The sequence below is a fragment of the Aulostomus chinensis genome, chromosome 2, assembly GCF_037954235.1.
Source record: "Aulostomus chinensis isolate RoL2024-O1b breed Wild chromosome 2, RoL_Achi_v1.0, whole genome shotgun sequence".
NCBI lineage: Eukaryota > Metazoa > Chordata > Actinopteri > Syngnathiformes > Aulostomidae > Aulostomus > Aulostomus chinensis.
The window spans coordinates 31,813,333-31,829,864 of NC_141321.1; the positions used below are offsets into that span (position 1 = coordinate 31,813,333).

General features: G+C 44.6%; 1 protein-coding gene across 2 annotated transcripts in view; it reads right to left on the reverse strand.

Annotated features, from left to right (window-relative positions):
- Positions 1-396: 396 nt before the first annotated feature.
- LOC147269746 (plakophilin-3-like) overlaps positions 397-16,532 on the reverse strand; it is a 32,060-nt gene continuing 15,924 nt past the window's right edge. For both annotated transcript variants that reach the window (XM_086190207.1, XM_086190214.1), the window contains exons 8-13: positions 13,493-13,657; positions 8,648-8,830; positions 8,399-8,552; positions 7,893-8,088; positions 6,284-6,371; positions 397-1,555 (exon numbers count right to left, since the gene is read on the reverse strand). In XM_086190207.1, the coding sequence (XP_086046333.1) occupies positions 1,514-1,555; positions 6,284-6,371; positions 7,893-8,088; positions 8,399-8,552; positions 8,648-8,830; positions 13,493-13,657 (828 nt within the window). In that variant the 3' untranslated portion in view covers positions 397-1,513. The remainder of the gene's footprint in view (positions 1,556-6,283; positions 6,372-7,892; positions 8,089-8,398; positions 8,553-8,647; positions 8,831-13,492; positions 13,658-16,532) is intronic.

Genomic DNA, 16,532 nt, shown 5'->3' on the forward strand with positions numbered 1-16,532 from the left:
ATCTCCTTCATATATTAAACTTTCGAATCCTGTGTCGCTTGTAAAATCTTCCCTGGCTGACCACATATTTACCACTACAACACTGAGACGGCTTGTTTATCACAAATCTGACATGAACACGACATCAAACTGGCAAGAAAACTACTAGAGATGTTACTGTCGCAGTGGAGGACCTCTACCACGGGCGTCTCTCCACTCTGAGCCATCACACTCTCACCTGGTGGCAAACTCACGTCAAAGTAAAAACGACTAAACTACGTCCTCGCCTCCGTCCTTGGCTTTACTCTCTAAATGAAACATCTTTCTGGACAATGAAACCGTCACATCTGTGACGCCGTCTCTCTGAGCGGAGACTGGCTAGGATGGACAGAGAAGACATTTGAACGCTTTGTTCTGTGGGATTAAAAAAATGCCAGTTTGCTGAGGGAGACGATGCCATCTTAAAACTCTCCCTCCTCTGATGCTGCCATACCGACTTTGAAGCCCTCCTGGTCCTCGTGTGGGGGTCAACTCCACCTCCCTGCCTCCTCCTATGAGCTGGAGCTGAGTTTACTTTTGCCTCCGCTGCCTTCGTCCAATATTCCTAACTGCTGAACTCATCCATGTCACGACATCCTGGAACTGATCGTTCTGCCTTCCAAGTCTTTCTGGGAGCAAACACCACACAGCAGCCAGGTATTTTGGTTTGTTAATATGCTAAACACCTCGGCGTCCATCTAAATCAGGGCTCAGACCGCACAAAATCCACGCAGCTTAACATGACGCCACATTTCCAACATCAGGAACAACAAGCTGGCATCTTGTGGTAGGATTTAACAGCAATGTGCCAGCTGGGACGCCGCAACGCAAAATGGAGTCTGATTCTTGTTGTGTTTCTCTAGTTTTTACATCGATGCATTCCTTAGCCAGTGGAAGGGCAGCAATCATCCTTGAGCTTCTCCCATGAAGGAGGAGTGACGGAGTAAAACAAGAAAAACGTTAGCATGAGGTAACGGCAGCCACAGGGTTAGCTGGTAACTGGTTAGCTAAGCTAGGTTATCTTCCCCAGTAGCAGGAGCCGCGACAGCGATTATATTAACGATCAACGTCGACAGTGTTTGGTTGGGTCATAAAGTCTCCTGGTCATGACATCACAAGAATAAATGGACGCAATGACCAACCTGGGAGATGAATATATGGTGTAGTCTGATCCCATGGTGAGCATGGCGCCGCCCTGGTGACCGTGAATGAATTGAGGCAGGGTGCGTGTGCACGCCAGTCCACACTGGAAAATAGAACTGAACTGGGGGACATTAAGTGTGTGAAGGTCAAATTGAAGTGTGTGTGTTTGAACTACAGCAGTAGACCCGCCAGGAGGTCGAAGCAAAGCCCATCATCCCACTCGCTCGGTCCAGTCCCCTCCTCTCAGCCGCCGTGGTTGTATCCTCTGCTCATCGCGCCCGTCTGGTTCTTCTCGTTTACTTTGAGCAAGCTCGAGGTCGAAGCTCAGAAGGATCAGGCAATGCCCCGCTGCTCAGATGGTGGTGTCGGTGAAGTCCCGTCGGGTGAATCCTTTCTGAAAGACATGGAGAAGAACGAGTGTGAAGGGGGTGGAACAATGGGAAAAGGAAACGTGTCCGAACACGCATCTGGTCACGTGTTGTCAGCTTGAGGCTGACGGCGACTGAAGGATGAACAACAGCAAAACTGCCTGAAGACGTCTTCTTTCTGCAGCTCAATCATCCACAATCATTTTGATTTGAGGTAAACGACAACACTTCCAGTTATGAAAATCCCAGTGGGAAGAAAACATCAGAATATGTAAATCCAACGGCCTAAGATGAGTGTTCGTCTTTACCTCCGTTCATCTGCAGACCGATACTGGTGTAATCCTGGAACGCGCGGTCACGCGTCCACGTTCTCGAGCTAAATTGTCCCTTGGGCACAATAAAGTTTGACCTAAAATGATCAAAATCCAGGTGATGTGCTGAATTTGGAAATCACATCTACTTCCACTCGTATATGGGATGTAAGTGCGGCTCACGGTGCTGCAAAAAGGAAGTTCTAAGATCTTTAGTGTGTGAATATTTCACACTTCTGTCCTGAAGGTGGCGACTGAGGAGCACGAGTCTGAGACGCTGCAGCGTCCGTTATCTGCTCACTAACCTTCCAGCCTTCTTTGGAACAGTTGCTTCATTGTGACTTCTGTGCAGCAGGTTGAATGTGAGACACACACACACACACACACACACACACACACACAAGGAAGTCCATCAAATGTACCAACCCCACCGTGGCCAGCCGGCACACAAACATACACACAGCTTTTGTTTGAAGTGTGTGTGTGTGTGTGTGTGTGTATGTGTGTGTGTCCGAGGGGCTTTCTATGGGAATAACACAGCAGTGTTCAGCAGCTGCCAAATCAGCCCAGCCCAGTCGTCTTTTATTCATCCCAGAAGGCACAAAAGAGACAAACCCAAAATATCTCAGCCAGTTTCTCAACATTCCTGCTGCGAGCGATCACCCTGAAGCTAAACCTCGACACAGCACGAGTCCACGAGCGTTCAGGAGGTGAAGCAGGGATCCTCACAGGAGCGCAGGATGGTCGGAGAACAGTAACACTTGACCAGAAATCACAGAAATCATTCTATTTCTAGAATTAAGATTCCGAAAGTCACAGTCGTAAACATTCAACAACTCACGCTGGGTCTTCATCCCTGACTCTTCTCTTATTCCTTACACATCCTCACTCCCTTTATCATTAATTCCCACTGTCCTGGCGAAGGAGATTGAACTCACGAGGTTCCGGTAGCTGCACCTAAAGAAATATCTGAGTGGAGTCAAGTAGTGGCACCAGCAGCCCGTCCCGGTTCACACTCCCAGGGACGAGAGAGAGAGAGAGAGAGAGGACACGTCTGTCACTGCAACAAAGGAATCGGCAACGCCGCCGAAGTCCGGAGACACAGAGACCAACAACAACGTGGAGTCACACAGGAACCAAACTATCGGCTGATATTCAACAAAACAAAGACAAGATTGTCGATTGCTGGCATCAGCTGAGCAGGGAGTGAGAACAGTGAAAATCAAACGCATCCTCTGAGTCTCTGATGTTCACCATCAAGGCGTGTGTGTTGATGCACAAGAGAAGAGAACCAGCTCTGGAATTCCCACTGTGCTACTAGAAAAAATACACGACACACTTTACACACTTTTCTGACTTTGTAGTTTTCCAGTGTTGTGATTCCGTCTCGCCGCCCCCGTAGGCGTCATATCCCCTCGCAGCAGTTCACAAAGATTTAAACATCCTGTGACACGAAAGATATCACGGCTCCATCTGGCAGTTATTTTCTTTGATGTTACAGTAAAATATCCCGAACAATTGTTGAAATGGTCTTCAATTCTTCACATCTTCTCTTCCTAGATTTTATATCATCATCGTCTCCTTCAGACTAACCTGAAACAGGAAATCTGCACTACAGAGGCTCAATGAGTCGGTTTGACTCCAGATCAGAGAATCAAGAACCTGGCATGTGAAGTTGTCTCCCCGTCATGTGACCTCCTGTTTTGTTTACGCCTGATAAATGCACATACATTCCTATCATCCCCCGCCTTCTGGTTTGCTTCCTGAAATCAGGAGTGATGCGGGTCAGGCTTTGAGATGCTATGGAAACACTCACTTCCTGTTAACCTACAGCAAATCCTCCACACTTCCTTCCCGTTATCACTGACAAGCTCCTTCTCCACCAGGCACCACCGTCTCCATAGCGATAGAGCAAAGAATGTGATGTACGTCTGTGACGGACGACGTCGATGAGTTGCCCCGGACACAGAACGAGGGGTTGTTGAAGCTCTTCATGTGGGAATAATCAGTGCTTCAGTAAAACCCGCTCGTGGTTTGTGACATGACGGGAAAGCTTGAGAGTGAAAGGAGAGAAGAGCTCATTTTCCAATCTAGGAGAAACTATTTGCTTTGGCAGAGCCAACTATCCACAGATAAGACCTGACCAGACAGCCTGACAGAGTGTGTGTGTGTGTGTGTGTGCGTGCGTGTGCGTGTGTGTGTGTAGGGGGGGGGGGGGTAAAGAGTGCACCGATGGGAGGAGAGAAGTAGTGGAGGTCAGCTGAAACTTAAAAAAAAAAAAAGTGTGCAGGCGTAAACTAGAAAAACATCTGGTTCAAAGCACAATGTCAGCCGCCACCCTCACTCTCTACTCTCCTCTGACATCAGACTTAATTTACGCTGACAGGAAGTATGTTTAAGTGCGTCCTACAGTCTCGCAGCACCGGTGCAACAGCGTGTATCTGTGGCAGTTGAGTCGTTCCAGTATGACACAGTAGCTTTCTTCTTGACTGTGTACACTGAGCAAAAATGGCAATAACAACCATCCCAACCCTGATCATTTTTCAAGGAGAGTGCCGCCTGACGTTGCCAGCTCCAGGTTTCATCCGTATCTATCACTCAGCTGTTCTGCCTTCCGGCCCGCGTTCAGAAAGCCGTCTCAAAAGCGGTGGAAACCGCGCTGGATGAAACCGCGCTGGATGAAACCTTGGCCCTACCAGCCCAGCCACCCACCAACGGGCTGCTAAATATGAGACGGCAACACAGGACACCAGGGCTGTGGAGCACAGCTCAGCTTCACCCGTGAGAGGAACACGGCAGAGAAGGAAGGGCTTCTGGACTCAGACGCTTCCAAGTCCTCATGTGGGAGGACAACCACTGGTCCAATCGTGAAACCTAAGCTGATTGTTACACATTTATCTCATGCATTTGTATCATTCATATTATTATGTTTGTCTGCCTCCCCTCTGTTAGCGACATCACATCACATGATCAAGTCGACACGACCAGCACAAATACAACCGATTAGACGTGTTTGCAGGCGAGCGTCATTTCTGTGCTCTGTGTCATTTATACACTGCGGTGCATCGCGACTTCTCTACGCTCACACCAGCATTCAAACCTTTTAGGAACCTCTCACAGAAACATATATTTATATTCCTATCCAGGAGTGAGTTAGGGCCCTTGTAGATCCTTCACAGCGTTCCTGACCTCTCAACTCAATCTTGATCCTGGTCTCTCAGCTGTTCCGCCTTCCAGCCTACATTCAGAAAGCCGTTTCAGAAGCCGTGAAAACCATGCTGGACGAAACCCTCGGCCCCCTCTCGTGAGCAGTAATTTCACTTTATGTACGAGACCCTCCGCTCCTTCTTTTGTTTGGGAACAAAAGCTCAGCACCCATCAGGATTCCAAGGAAACCAAAGAGGAGCAGAGCCAAAGGAGCAGATGTCTGGACAAAAACAAAACAGTTATTGTTGCTACTGCCTGCGTGGACGACTTTATCTCCTCGCTCTTTATTTCTGTAGCATTTCAGCAGCTCATGCTGACCGGGAGAGGGAAAGCATTAAAACACAGGGGCACCAGTAGATCAGCCTGAAGCCACACAGCAGTGACATTTTTAAGTACTTTAGTGAAATGATTAATGAGGCTGAACTAAAGTCAGCCAGAATCACAGTGAGGTGGCGCTAACAGGACAGTGACTGTACTGTGGAGACGGTTAACAGCACTGAGCGATGTTCGGACTGCCTCCAACGCTCTGGACCCGAGCCAGATGCGTTCTGGGTATTCTTCAACAGTTCCTCTTTAACCCTCTGAGACCCGCACGATCATGGAGGTGTTTTCATCACCACTCCTTCATGGCTTCTCTCTGTTACTAGAGAAACCCGCAAGCCCATTTTCCCACCTTAGTTGATGACATAAAAGGCATCAAATCAGAATGAGCCTATTATTTCTCATCTACTGGAGAAGCTGATTTAGAGGCGAGGGAAAATGAAAACGTCTCCAGTTTGGGGTTTATTTTAGGATTCACCCAGATGCCAGAAGGTGAGCGTTTCGACTCCACACTGTCTATCATTTCGCTGTGCAAAAGATGTGCGCCGGGTAAAGACGAGCAGACGTCTACACGCCTCACACCTGCAGACTCTCCGTCCCTCTGAGGCTGCTAAACCGTGCCAAGCTAATGCACGTCGTCAGTCCTCCTTCATGGCAGCTTTTGCAAAAGGGGTTAAAAAAAAAAACAACAAACCACAACAGGCTGCTGCACTACCTGAGTGTAACAGCTCCTACCCATCAGTAGTTCCCCACACTACAAGCCTGGTGGAGCTATATTCCGCGTCTATGACAAGCTGGTGTAGTGAAACATTTCAACTGGTCTGATTCTGAGTGTGTCAGAGTTCTAGATGGAGCAGTGAAACATCGGGCCGCTTCTACATAGTGTTTGTTGGTACCAGCAGTTGTGTGTCTCACCAATTTGTAGTCTTTGTGCAGCTTGTTGTACTGGAACATGTTGCAGAGGACAGTGGAGGCTGCTCTGGCGGCTTTAAGACCCCCCGAGCTAAACCAAGACAGAGTGACACATTGTGAGAAACAGGGATTAAACAGGAGGAGGAAATACCAGAGCAACCACGAGAGAAACCTGGAGATAAAAACTCATTAGTAAGAAACTGAAAAACACACCAAATACAGGAACTCACAGAAGAATTAACAAGAGATCGGGACATCCGAGCACTCGAGGGGGGCCTTCATCATTATTCTGGTACAAACTAACCCAGGTGACACGAACCCTAACATGTAAAAACGACATGGACCCGCAGCTTTGGGACCATCATTCCGACTATCTGTCATGAGCCAGCGGTTTTCTGGAGGAGAGGGATTCCCTGTCTGAAGATCTTCTTGGGGTTTCTGACATTTTCCCCTGTTTGGGGTCTTTTCCCCCTCAGGAGTTAAGGGTCTGAAGTCAGAGAGGTTTGTACCTTGTACAGATTGTAAAGATTTGTAATTCTGGGCTACATAAATACCATCTGACTGGACTTGTGTTACCATGGTGATTGGTAAGTGGACTGAGTTTACAGGTATGATGTTTTCTCTATGACCATTAAAAGGTGATGTCTTACTTTTTCTATTTATTTCTCAACCACACAAACGATGGCCTGACACAAATGGAGACAAATGACACATTATTTATACGTGAGCTCCTCTAATAGTAATAAGAACATTTTTATTCATGAAGTACTTTAAGTTTAAGCACAAAAGTAACCAACCAGTTACTTGGTGTGCAACTAACTAACCAGTTTCCATATTAACCACCTGAACCTTGAGTGGTTTCTGGGTGTTTTTTTTGTTCCTGACACATGCTGATTTTGTCTCATTTTACACATCAATACAAAGTCCTGCGTCTCCATGGAAACAACACAATAGAACTACAGAGAACTCAGCCATGAACCGAGATTTGATGCCCGAAATAATAATAACACACACACACACACACACACACACACACACACACACACACACACACACACACACACAACTTCCTTTAAAATGTAGTCTACAATAGCTAACAAAACACAAAGCAGTACTATGAAAAAACACAGACACAAGTTAAAACTTACAAACTTTATGAACAAAGCATCTTCGACTATTGGCAGGGTTCTCACTTGCTCAGTTTTGACTACGTGACAGCTGGGGTATATTATGGTTTCACTCTTGAGCTACAGAGCTCAGAATTTTAAGTTTTTAAAAGGATCATATTCAAGCTCATTGTTTTTGGCAAAACTGGAAATGAAATATGTTGAATTCATTGTGATTAAATGCTGCTATTTCGAGTTTGAAATGGATATTTTTTTCCTGACAAGAGCTTCCTCTATACGGGATTTGTTGCCTGTTGGAAATCTCAAAATCGGATGATGTACAGCACATCTTCTGTTGTTGTTTTAAAAAAAAAAAAACCACACACATTGAGATAAGAGGCTGGCAAGCGCGTGTATATGTGTGTGTGTGTGTGTGTGTGTTTTGCTAAACAAAACCCTTTTCTGACGTCTGTCAAACAGAGGACCAATGTCGACGTCCCTCCTACCTGTTATCATGGGACGTCTTGATGCCTATCAGCTTCGGAAGGCCGTTGAAGTACGCGATGTCCCGCGCTGCCAGGGAACTACAGGTGACCAGGTGATTGAGCGCCCCACAGATGTTGACCACCACCTCGCTGGAGGGAGATTTCTGAAGGCCGTCGCTGGGCAGCTTGGCTACGAGGACATTCACGGTGTTCTTAGCTGCAGGGACCAAGAAGGTTGTTGTTGTTGGTTTTTTTTTTAAGAATTCTAACACTGCCAGAAATGTGTTTTAAAATCAGTTAATTAATTCGCAGCATGTTCAGCACTTAGTGACGTTAAATATGATACAGTGGTTCAGCAAGCCCACAGTTCAGTATGATTCCAGTTTGTGGGACACATTTTTGTTTCATGTTTGTTTGTTCTGTACATCAAGGTAAACACTTGGTGAGACCAGAGCAGACGGGCCCTCCTTGTGTGCAGATAAAGCCTGATTGTAACTTTTATTACAGCCCAAGTTCCCAGTTCTTACCCATGTGGTCCTTGTTGGTGGCGTGCCTAGCCAGGTTCCTCAGCAGGCCAGTCAGAGGCCTCAACGTGGCATCGTTGTTGGTGTCTAACAGCTCCAGAAGGACGGGCAGTATCCTCTCCTGCTCCAACGCCACACCGCTCAGCACCGCCGCCCACTGACAGACAGACCACATCAGTCTGAACCCAGAATCCAAACCAGAACAACTGAAAACGCTTCAGATCATTCTGGCACACCAAGACAGGGACCTACCCTGGCATCTCCCGCTGTGATGTTTTGCAGGGCTCCAACCGCGGCCTCCTGGCTGGTGGAGCTGCTGTCACTGTTCTGCAGAATGTGTTTGTACAGGGCCACCACCTTCGGGTGCCACAGCCACTCAGCCCCCCTCGGCTGTCGGGACACCTCGGACAGTATTGACAGATTCTGGTTTCGCTGCTGTCGACGAAGAACACCAGAGGAAAAAACCACCGTATTTTAAGGAAGTCAAAAGTGGATGGCCATCAGTTAGCCAGCATGAATTTATAAAGCTGACGCTAACCATCCCACAACGTCACAGGGACAGCAGTGTGCTGCCAAGAGTCTGGCTGATAAGTGATGTCTTTATCTTTTCTGTGGAAATGAGCTGTTTGGTTGTTTTCCTCAGCAGGCCGTCAGGTACAGCGATCGTGAATCATCGCAGCTCCATTTTCAGCTCACCGCTGAACCTCTCCGTCAGGTCAAGGCAGAAGAGAAATATTCACTCTATCATCTGTTAATGCGAGTGTTTTCTCTGGAACTGGAAACATCAACTTGCTACATCTGGTTTGCAAGAAGAGAGGAAAATAGACTTGTTTCAAATGTTCAGGAAGGTTTTTTTGTTTGTTTTTTTTTTTTTTTAACTGGACATACATTCTTAGCTAAAGGCAGCAACACATCGGAATCCAAACCAGTCTTCGTAACCGAAAACTCAAGCGTGAGTGTGTTCTTCATTGCAACAATAAATTTGGGCGACGTGCTGATTTATTGAAAATTCTGACCTCTGACCACCAAAATCTTCTCAGGCTTCCTCGCACGTGTGGGTCAAATTTTAAAGCGATGCCCTCAACACATTCCTGAGATACTGCGTTCACGATAATGTGACGTACAAAGAGACGGACAATGTAACACCACCACGCCATGAAACCACATGAATGCGGTACTACGTGGAGCACACGTGAAAAACATTTGTACGTGTAAAAACTACAAATGCTGAACATTTTCTGAGTGTGACTGTCACAACTCACCTGGATCTTATCCGTGCTGTTTAATTATTTCAACATCTTGTATTTTCAAACTGGAATTCTGGTTTGTGAGTTTTGGGCTTGGACAAGTCTGTTTTATTTTAATTACTCTTCCGAATGTCAGATATCTGCCTAACTTCCTTTCTTTGTTTGATTTTCCTGTCTTTTCACCCACCTGTGACCCGGTCATTAGTTCATTGTGTATTAGAGCCTCATCGTGTTCCACTGCATTCCACCAAACATCCCTTTTCTGCATTTGCCTGTTTGGAATTTTTTTTGGGACTTTCTTTGTTTAGGCGCCATCAGTTTAGACATTTTCCATCTGGATTCACTGGTTTGTTGTTTCTGTTTGGACACACAAGTTGAACGCCGTGGTGGGATTTCTTGTACTGATACGTTTCTGAACTGCTCCTTGACCACCTAAGACTCTTTGCTTAAGATGTAACACAAATGTGACTCTATCACGCTCCCGTTACAAATTTATTGTTGACTTTTCTTTTTATCCTGTTACATAACAAACTATATCCATACCACTGTAATGTTTTGATGTTAGGGGACTAACCTGAAGTGGATACCAGCTGTGGGTATTCAGGTCATAGAACCACCTGCTTCACATTCATGCTAAATGGCCTGCAGCTCACGCTGTTAAATCCACCAGATCATCCTGCGACGCCTCATCTTGTACACAGATTTTTGTTTTTGCACAAATTTTCCCCAATCATCAGAAAAGGTCAAGCTTCAGGTCAAACTGTTGACAGCACGTTTCTCAGGTGTCTTACTGAGACCTGTAGCCCAGCAGACTGAAACCCCAGACGAGGCCTCACGTCCGCAGGGAGGATCCGGTTCCAGTAGAACACATAGAACCAGAGGGTCAAATGACTGATTTCAATAGCAGGCAGTGATAGCGGAGACCTGCAGTTACGTCCATGTTCACAGAGCAGCTTTCGAGTGAGAAGGCCCCTCCCTTCACATGATATCCCCTCGATTCATTCACTCCATCCATCCAACACTTTCATCCAGGGATATCTTTGAGGCTCTAAGCTACAACGTGAGCTACATATTTGACACCTTATAACCTCTCGAGCTTTTTGTTTCCTGCCACTCACAGGTCTGAATTTTCCAAACCTTTGGCCAAAAAAGAAAAACTTAAATAAAGCCAGAAAATTTTGACAAAGTTTTTTTTTTGGGGGGGGGGACTTTTCCAGGCCTGAAAAATGCTACTTTCTAATTCCATTGCTTTTCCAGGCTTTTCATTGCAGGATGAACCCTGCTGACTTGAGCCTTGAGTTTCATCTTTTTTCAACTTTGCTTTTTGTAACTTCATTTCCCGTATTTGGACAAGTCGAGGTGGACGGGAGCCTGATTTGAGCCGATCATCCGGTTGGCGTGTCACAGTTCAGTGAATGTGGAGTAGTCAGGGCTCTAACATGACATGACGCAACACTGCTAACCACTGTGCTGCACGTGTCCAGTAACCCAAGTGAGATTGAGCCTAAACCATCACAAGGGTCTGAGGACATTTCCTGTTGCCAACAGGTGGCACTATGGATAACCTGACTTTGGCCCAGGCTCCGCCCATCCACCAAATTTTAACAGTAAAACATCTTTCAGTCCAGGAGCATAAAGTGATTTTCCCAAAACAGCATGTACGAAACTATCACTATTTCATACAGATAAGACAAGATGTCAACTAAAAATGCAGGACGCTGAAACTGTATCATCAGTGAGGATTAGGAAGTGAAGACAATGTCAGCATCTCTGTATATAAATCAGTAATGGTGCTGACATTCACCCATCTGCATTGCCAAAAAGCAGAGGAATAGAGCTGCAGCACTTGGAGTTTTACCCATAGTTCCCCAACAACTTCTATTCTTGACTGTGGCGCTGAGTTTAATAGCTGCAGTACAACCTGGTGGTGACTCAGATGAGCAGATTAACATTTTGACAGTGAGAGATACTCTACAAACAAAAGTTTTAAAACTCAAGGAGACTAAGTAGTCCCTGGCTGCCGGTCTCTGAAAGAATCTCCTTCAAAATTCTCTTAATTGTCCATGAATCAGTGAGGGGCTTAGATTTTATGAAGCAGTACGAACCCTGCAGACCTCTCCGCTTAGCTGGCTCCGGATTATGAATGGTTTTGAGGATTAAAACTAAAAGTGGTGGAGCTGCTTTAGTCACACCGATGCCCAACTTTAGAAGAAATACCTATCCAAAAACACTGGAGGCTCCGAGACTTGATAAAGAGTGGTTTTCAACCCAAAGTCACTTCAAAGTGTTTACAGAATTGCTTTGAATGTTTTCCCTGTTTCTGAGGGTTCTCGCGTACTTTGATCCTCCTATCATTGTTATCACTCCACATGGTCTCCTTTAGTTGTACTTCTATGCAGCACTTTCAGCAGCCTTGCGTGGGATGTATGGCAACGTGTCAAACTCCAAATAAACAGGCCCAGTGGAGGTGAAAACAATCAGCACTACTATATGCAACGACCACTTAACACTCCTACGTACTACTACTAAAATGCCTCTTTCATGCTGAAAATGTCAGGTTTCAAGTTGTCACTGTATTGTTGTGGTCATCAGCTGTTACAAAGATGAATGGATAATAGGAGTAGATGAAATATGTCACTCATTCACATTTAGACAGGTGGTGGTGGTGCTGCTGCCATTCTGAGCACTGGCTTGTTGGGCAATGTTAGCTGTATGCTAGCAAGCTAATGTGATAACTTAAAAATGTCTTTTGACTCATTGCTCATTTAACACATTGGCACAGCGAGTATCAGACGGAGATATTAACATAGTTCTGCAGATGCCTCGCCTCTTTTCTTCAGTTCAGCAGCTTATAAAAATATCCTTCTGGATTCTTTAGCCTGTTGATAGTTCATCCTGCAATAAGGTGGCATTTAGGTATCTAATAGTTCTTGACAAGACCAGACCTCCACACAAAACAAAGTCAACAAACTGAGAGCCAGTATGAAATACACCCTGTCTCAATAGTGCCACATAAATGGATAAATATGATTTTCCAGCTACATGTCACGTGTGCTCTGATAACTTCTGTTACGATTTGGCAAGTTACACCCTCAGCTGCTGGTAGAATGATAAAAACACAAGCAGGAAACTACACATTTGCAGGGTTGAAGGGGTGCTTGTCATTGTCACAAGCTGGATTTTAGGAAACTGTCCTTCAGTTTTAAAGCCTCAGCTTGATTGTCTTTTCAGAATCTCTCTGAACTTTGTGCTTTTCATGAAACCCAGCGTTTATTGTCATATGCGCAGTAAAGAAACACGTTTCCCTGTACAATGAAATTCTTACTTTGCGGTCCATTCAAAAACACCATCAATAAAGTATATAAAAAATAGTGTTAAAAATAGAACAAAAATAGAAAATACAAAATAAGATAGTGTTAATATTTACTTAAACTGCAGACTAAGAAAAACTATGCCAAAATGAGAAACTGCGCTATGTAAACTGTACAACTGAATTAATTAGTGCAAAACATGTACTTTGTGCAAAGATGCTGCGCTCATATAAGAAATCAAAGTGACAATAATGGGAACAGATAACTTCAAAACAAGTATATAAAGTGTCTTTAGTGTAATCCCATCAGCTACTGACTGAACTGGCTTTGGTTATTAATCTCCAAGTATTCAGCTTTGTTTACTTTAATGTGCCAGGCGGCTTTGTTTTGTCACCTCCCACTGTGTTTACCAGAGAAATTGAAGGCCTTTCACACGGAAAACAGAGGGCAGTGAGAGAAGAGCTACAACTGCAAAGATCATTGCAGTTGTAGGGACGTGTGGGAACTGGAACTAAATAACTGAAGGTGGTGAGTTTTACCTCTGCATTTTTCTTGCTATACAAGGTGAAGCATCCAATGGCCTCGTTGTCCTTTGAGGCGGAGTCTCTGGTCGGGCCCTCCAGGCGGTGTCTGATTGAGGGAGGGAGCTCTGAGTACAGCTGGTAGGACAGATTCCTCAGGACACACAAGGAATTCTCCAAACCCTGAACAAAGACACATTAAAACATTACACAGTTAAAAAGGATGCCCCTCAAACCAGTGAGAACACTACGGGCAGGCACGCACGTCCTCCTTTAAATAATGAAACAAATCAATTCTGTCAAGATGGGGTTTTTTTCCCCAAAAAAGGTGTTTGTCCCGTCACAAAAAAATGTTCTAGTGGCAAAACACAGTGGGCTTCAATTGTTAAAAAATGACATTAAAGAAAACACACCACATTGTGGTTGTATGCCACCGCAATGTTTGACCTTCACCTTTTTACCATCAAAATCCCTCCGGTCATTCTTGAGTGCCAGCGAACATTTGGGTCAAATTTGGAGAAGTTCCCTCCCAGCGTTCCTGAGATATTGTATTAATGAGAGCAAGAAAAACTCACTGGAAGGACTGTTAGTCTGTCAGTCACAGGAAGATCCTGGTGTTCAGTGTTAACATGTGTTTATTTTCATTTTGGTGCCATCAATCTGGTGTAAATTAGCTTTTTGCAGTTACTGTTTGCACCATATCAGTGGATATAGAGTCAAATATGACAATGTAGGAAAAAAATGACAATCTTCATGTTCTAAAATAGTGTTTTTCCTGTTTTCTAATTAAATGTTTCTACTTCAACTTCCTGAGTCCACCCTTAAGAGGCTTAACGTTCAAGTCTTTTATGGAATTTATCCTGTATTTTCCCAGAGGTTAGACTGCTATCTGCAATGATGAGCTGATGTTGTTCAGTGGAACGCAGTGAGCATTTGACTCTCCCTGGGATGTCCGTCACGCAGATTGAGGCTTTACAGCAGTAGCGTATCCAGAAATTTCCTCTGGAACAATTATACATTAGAAAAGACCTTGGAGTAAATGTAGATAAATATCTTTTTTGGTATGATAAATGTTGGCTCAACCACCCCATCAATATAATAACAAGTTACACTAATTTTGGGTTTTCTTTTGGGAAAGACACCCAGTTACCAATGCCCACAGAACCCGACAAGACAGATACTCTTCTCTCTGTGCTGCATTGGGACCCATGCTAGTTAGATTAGCACAATTAATGGTAGCGGGTGGGGAGGGTTAGCATAACTCTGTCCTTTGTCCAAACTACATGTCTGATCTTTTTTAAATGTCTTGTCACTATTAATTGTTACCTCATAGCAAATGTTATACACAACCCATGTAATATTACTCAAATACCCTTTCAAAAAAAAAAAAAAAAAGAGCGTATGATGACTTTTGTGATGATGCTAACCCCTCCCACCCATGACCATTCACTGCGCTAAGCTAACTAGCGTGGCGTCTCCACTCCCTAATAAAGCACAGAGAGAAGATTAGCAATTTTTCTTTCTGGCTCTGAGGAGGATGGACAATAAGAGCATTTCCCTGAAAACTGGCATGTACCTTTACCACAAACTGGACAGAGAGGCCAGAGACCTGCATCTAGGATGACACTTTACTGGACCGAAGTCAACTTTGGTTTCAGCTGAAACCCTGTTTTTAAATGAATGCTTATTGGTGGCTCTGTGGGAAACCAGGCCATCAGGCCATCAAGAATCTTTCAAGAGGAACAAAATGGGATCTCTAAAACTGGTGATATCCATGGGTGGGCTTAGCTCTGTCAGTTCAAGTGCTTGGAATTGACAAAAGAGCTGAAGGTGCCTGCCAGCATACCAGAGGGAGGAGTCTCAATCCTGGTATGCAGTTGACTGTGTAAAGTATGAAAAACAGATTTCAAGTATTTTCCCATAAGAGTCACAAACACCCCCAATAACAAGCCCGCCCAATCAGAAGGGATCATGATGGTGTTGCAAGTACATAGCACACTTATCAATCATTTACCTCTTGGTTAAAGGTTTATTTACATGTAAGTTGACCGTTGACAGAGCGTTCAATCCAAGGCAAGGCTGACAGCAATGCATTAGATGATAATGAGTGAAGTGTAACATGGGAGATGAAGTCCCAGATACACTGGGAGGGCTGTCGTTTCTGGGTCTCCAGTCTCCAGGATCAGGCTCCTGCTTCCCAATTCATTTTTGCTGCGGTGTATTTTCAGTAAACGGATCAAAACGACACTGAAATAATGACATCATGATGCAGATTTGTGCGCCAGCAGGTCCGTTAGCAGGAAAATAACATTTCGTGCCATCAAGCGACAGCTGTGAACCAGCGGCATCATGTTTTTGGGTTGTCTGTCAGTCTACCTCTCAGTAATGCAATATCTGAGGAACACTTTGAGGGAATTTTTCCAGGTGGAGCAGAAACTGGAAAGATTTTGTTACTCAAAGGTCAAGGTCACTGTCACGGACGTAAATCGGGAAGGCATACAACTACAGTGCCTTATTTCTTGTTAAATGCTTTGTGAATGAAATACACATGTAATTTACATCAATAATATCAGCTGGCGATGCAATGAAATGACTAGTGAAAATTTAAAAAAAAAAAAAAAGTTCAATAACATTTGCTTCCCACAAGCTCCGTACTGACCATGAAACCCAGGATAGAGACAATGCTACGATGACAGCGTCACCTATCTTGTTGTTTTACTGCAATCAAAACAGTTTCCAGCTCTTGGGAAATCTCCATGGTGGGGGTTTCCTCACCCAACGGCTCCTCGAACTGTCCAGTTGGAGAACACTGATGAAAGTCCTGTATCTCATAATGAGCAATTGAATATCATAAGCTTCTTAAAATAAACACCTACGTCGTTTTTTTCAAGTTTTTCAGAAAACACAAAAAAAAAAAACTAGAGGCAAAACATCATAAGTTGTTTTAGGGCAAAAAACAAAAAAACTTGGGCAATGATCTTAATAAGGTGACAATATATAAAACGAAACACCAAACATCCCCCAGAGCTTCGTCTACTATTTCAGAGCAGATGCTAAC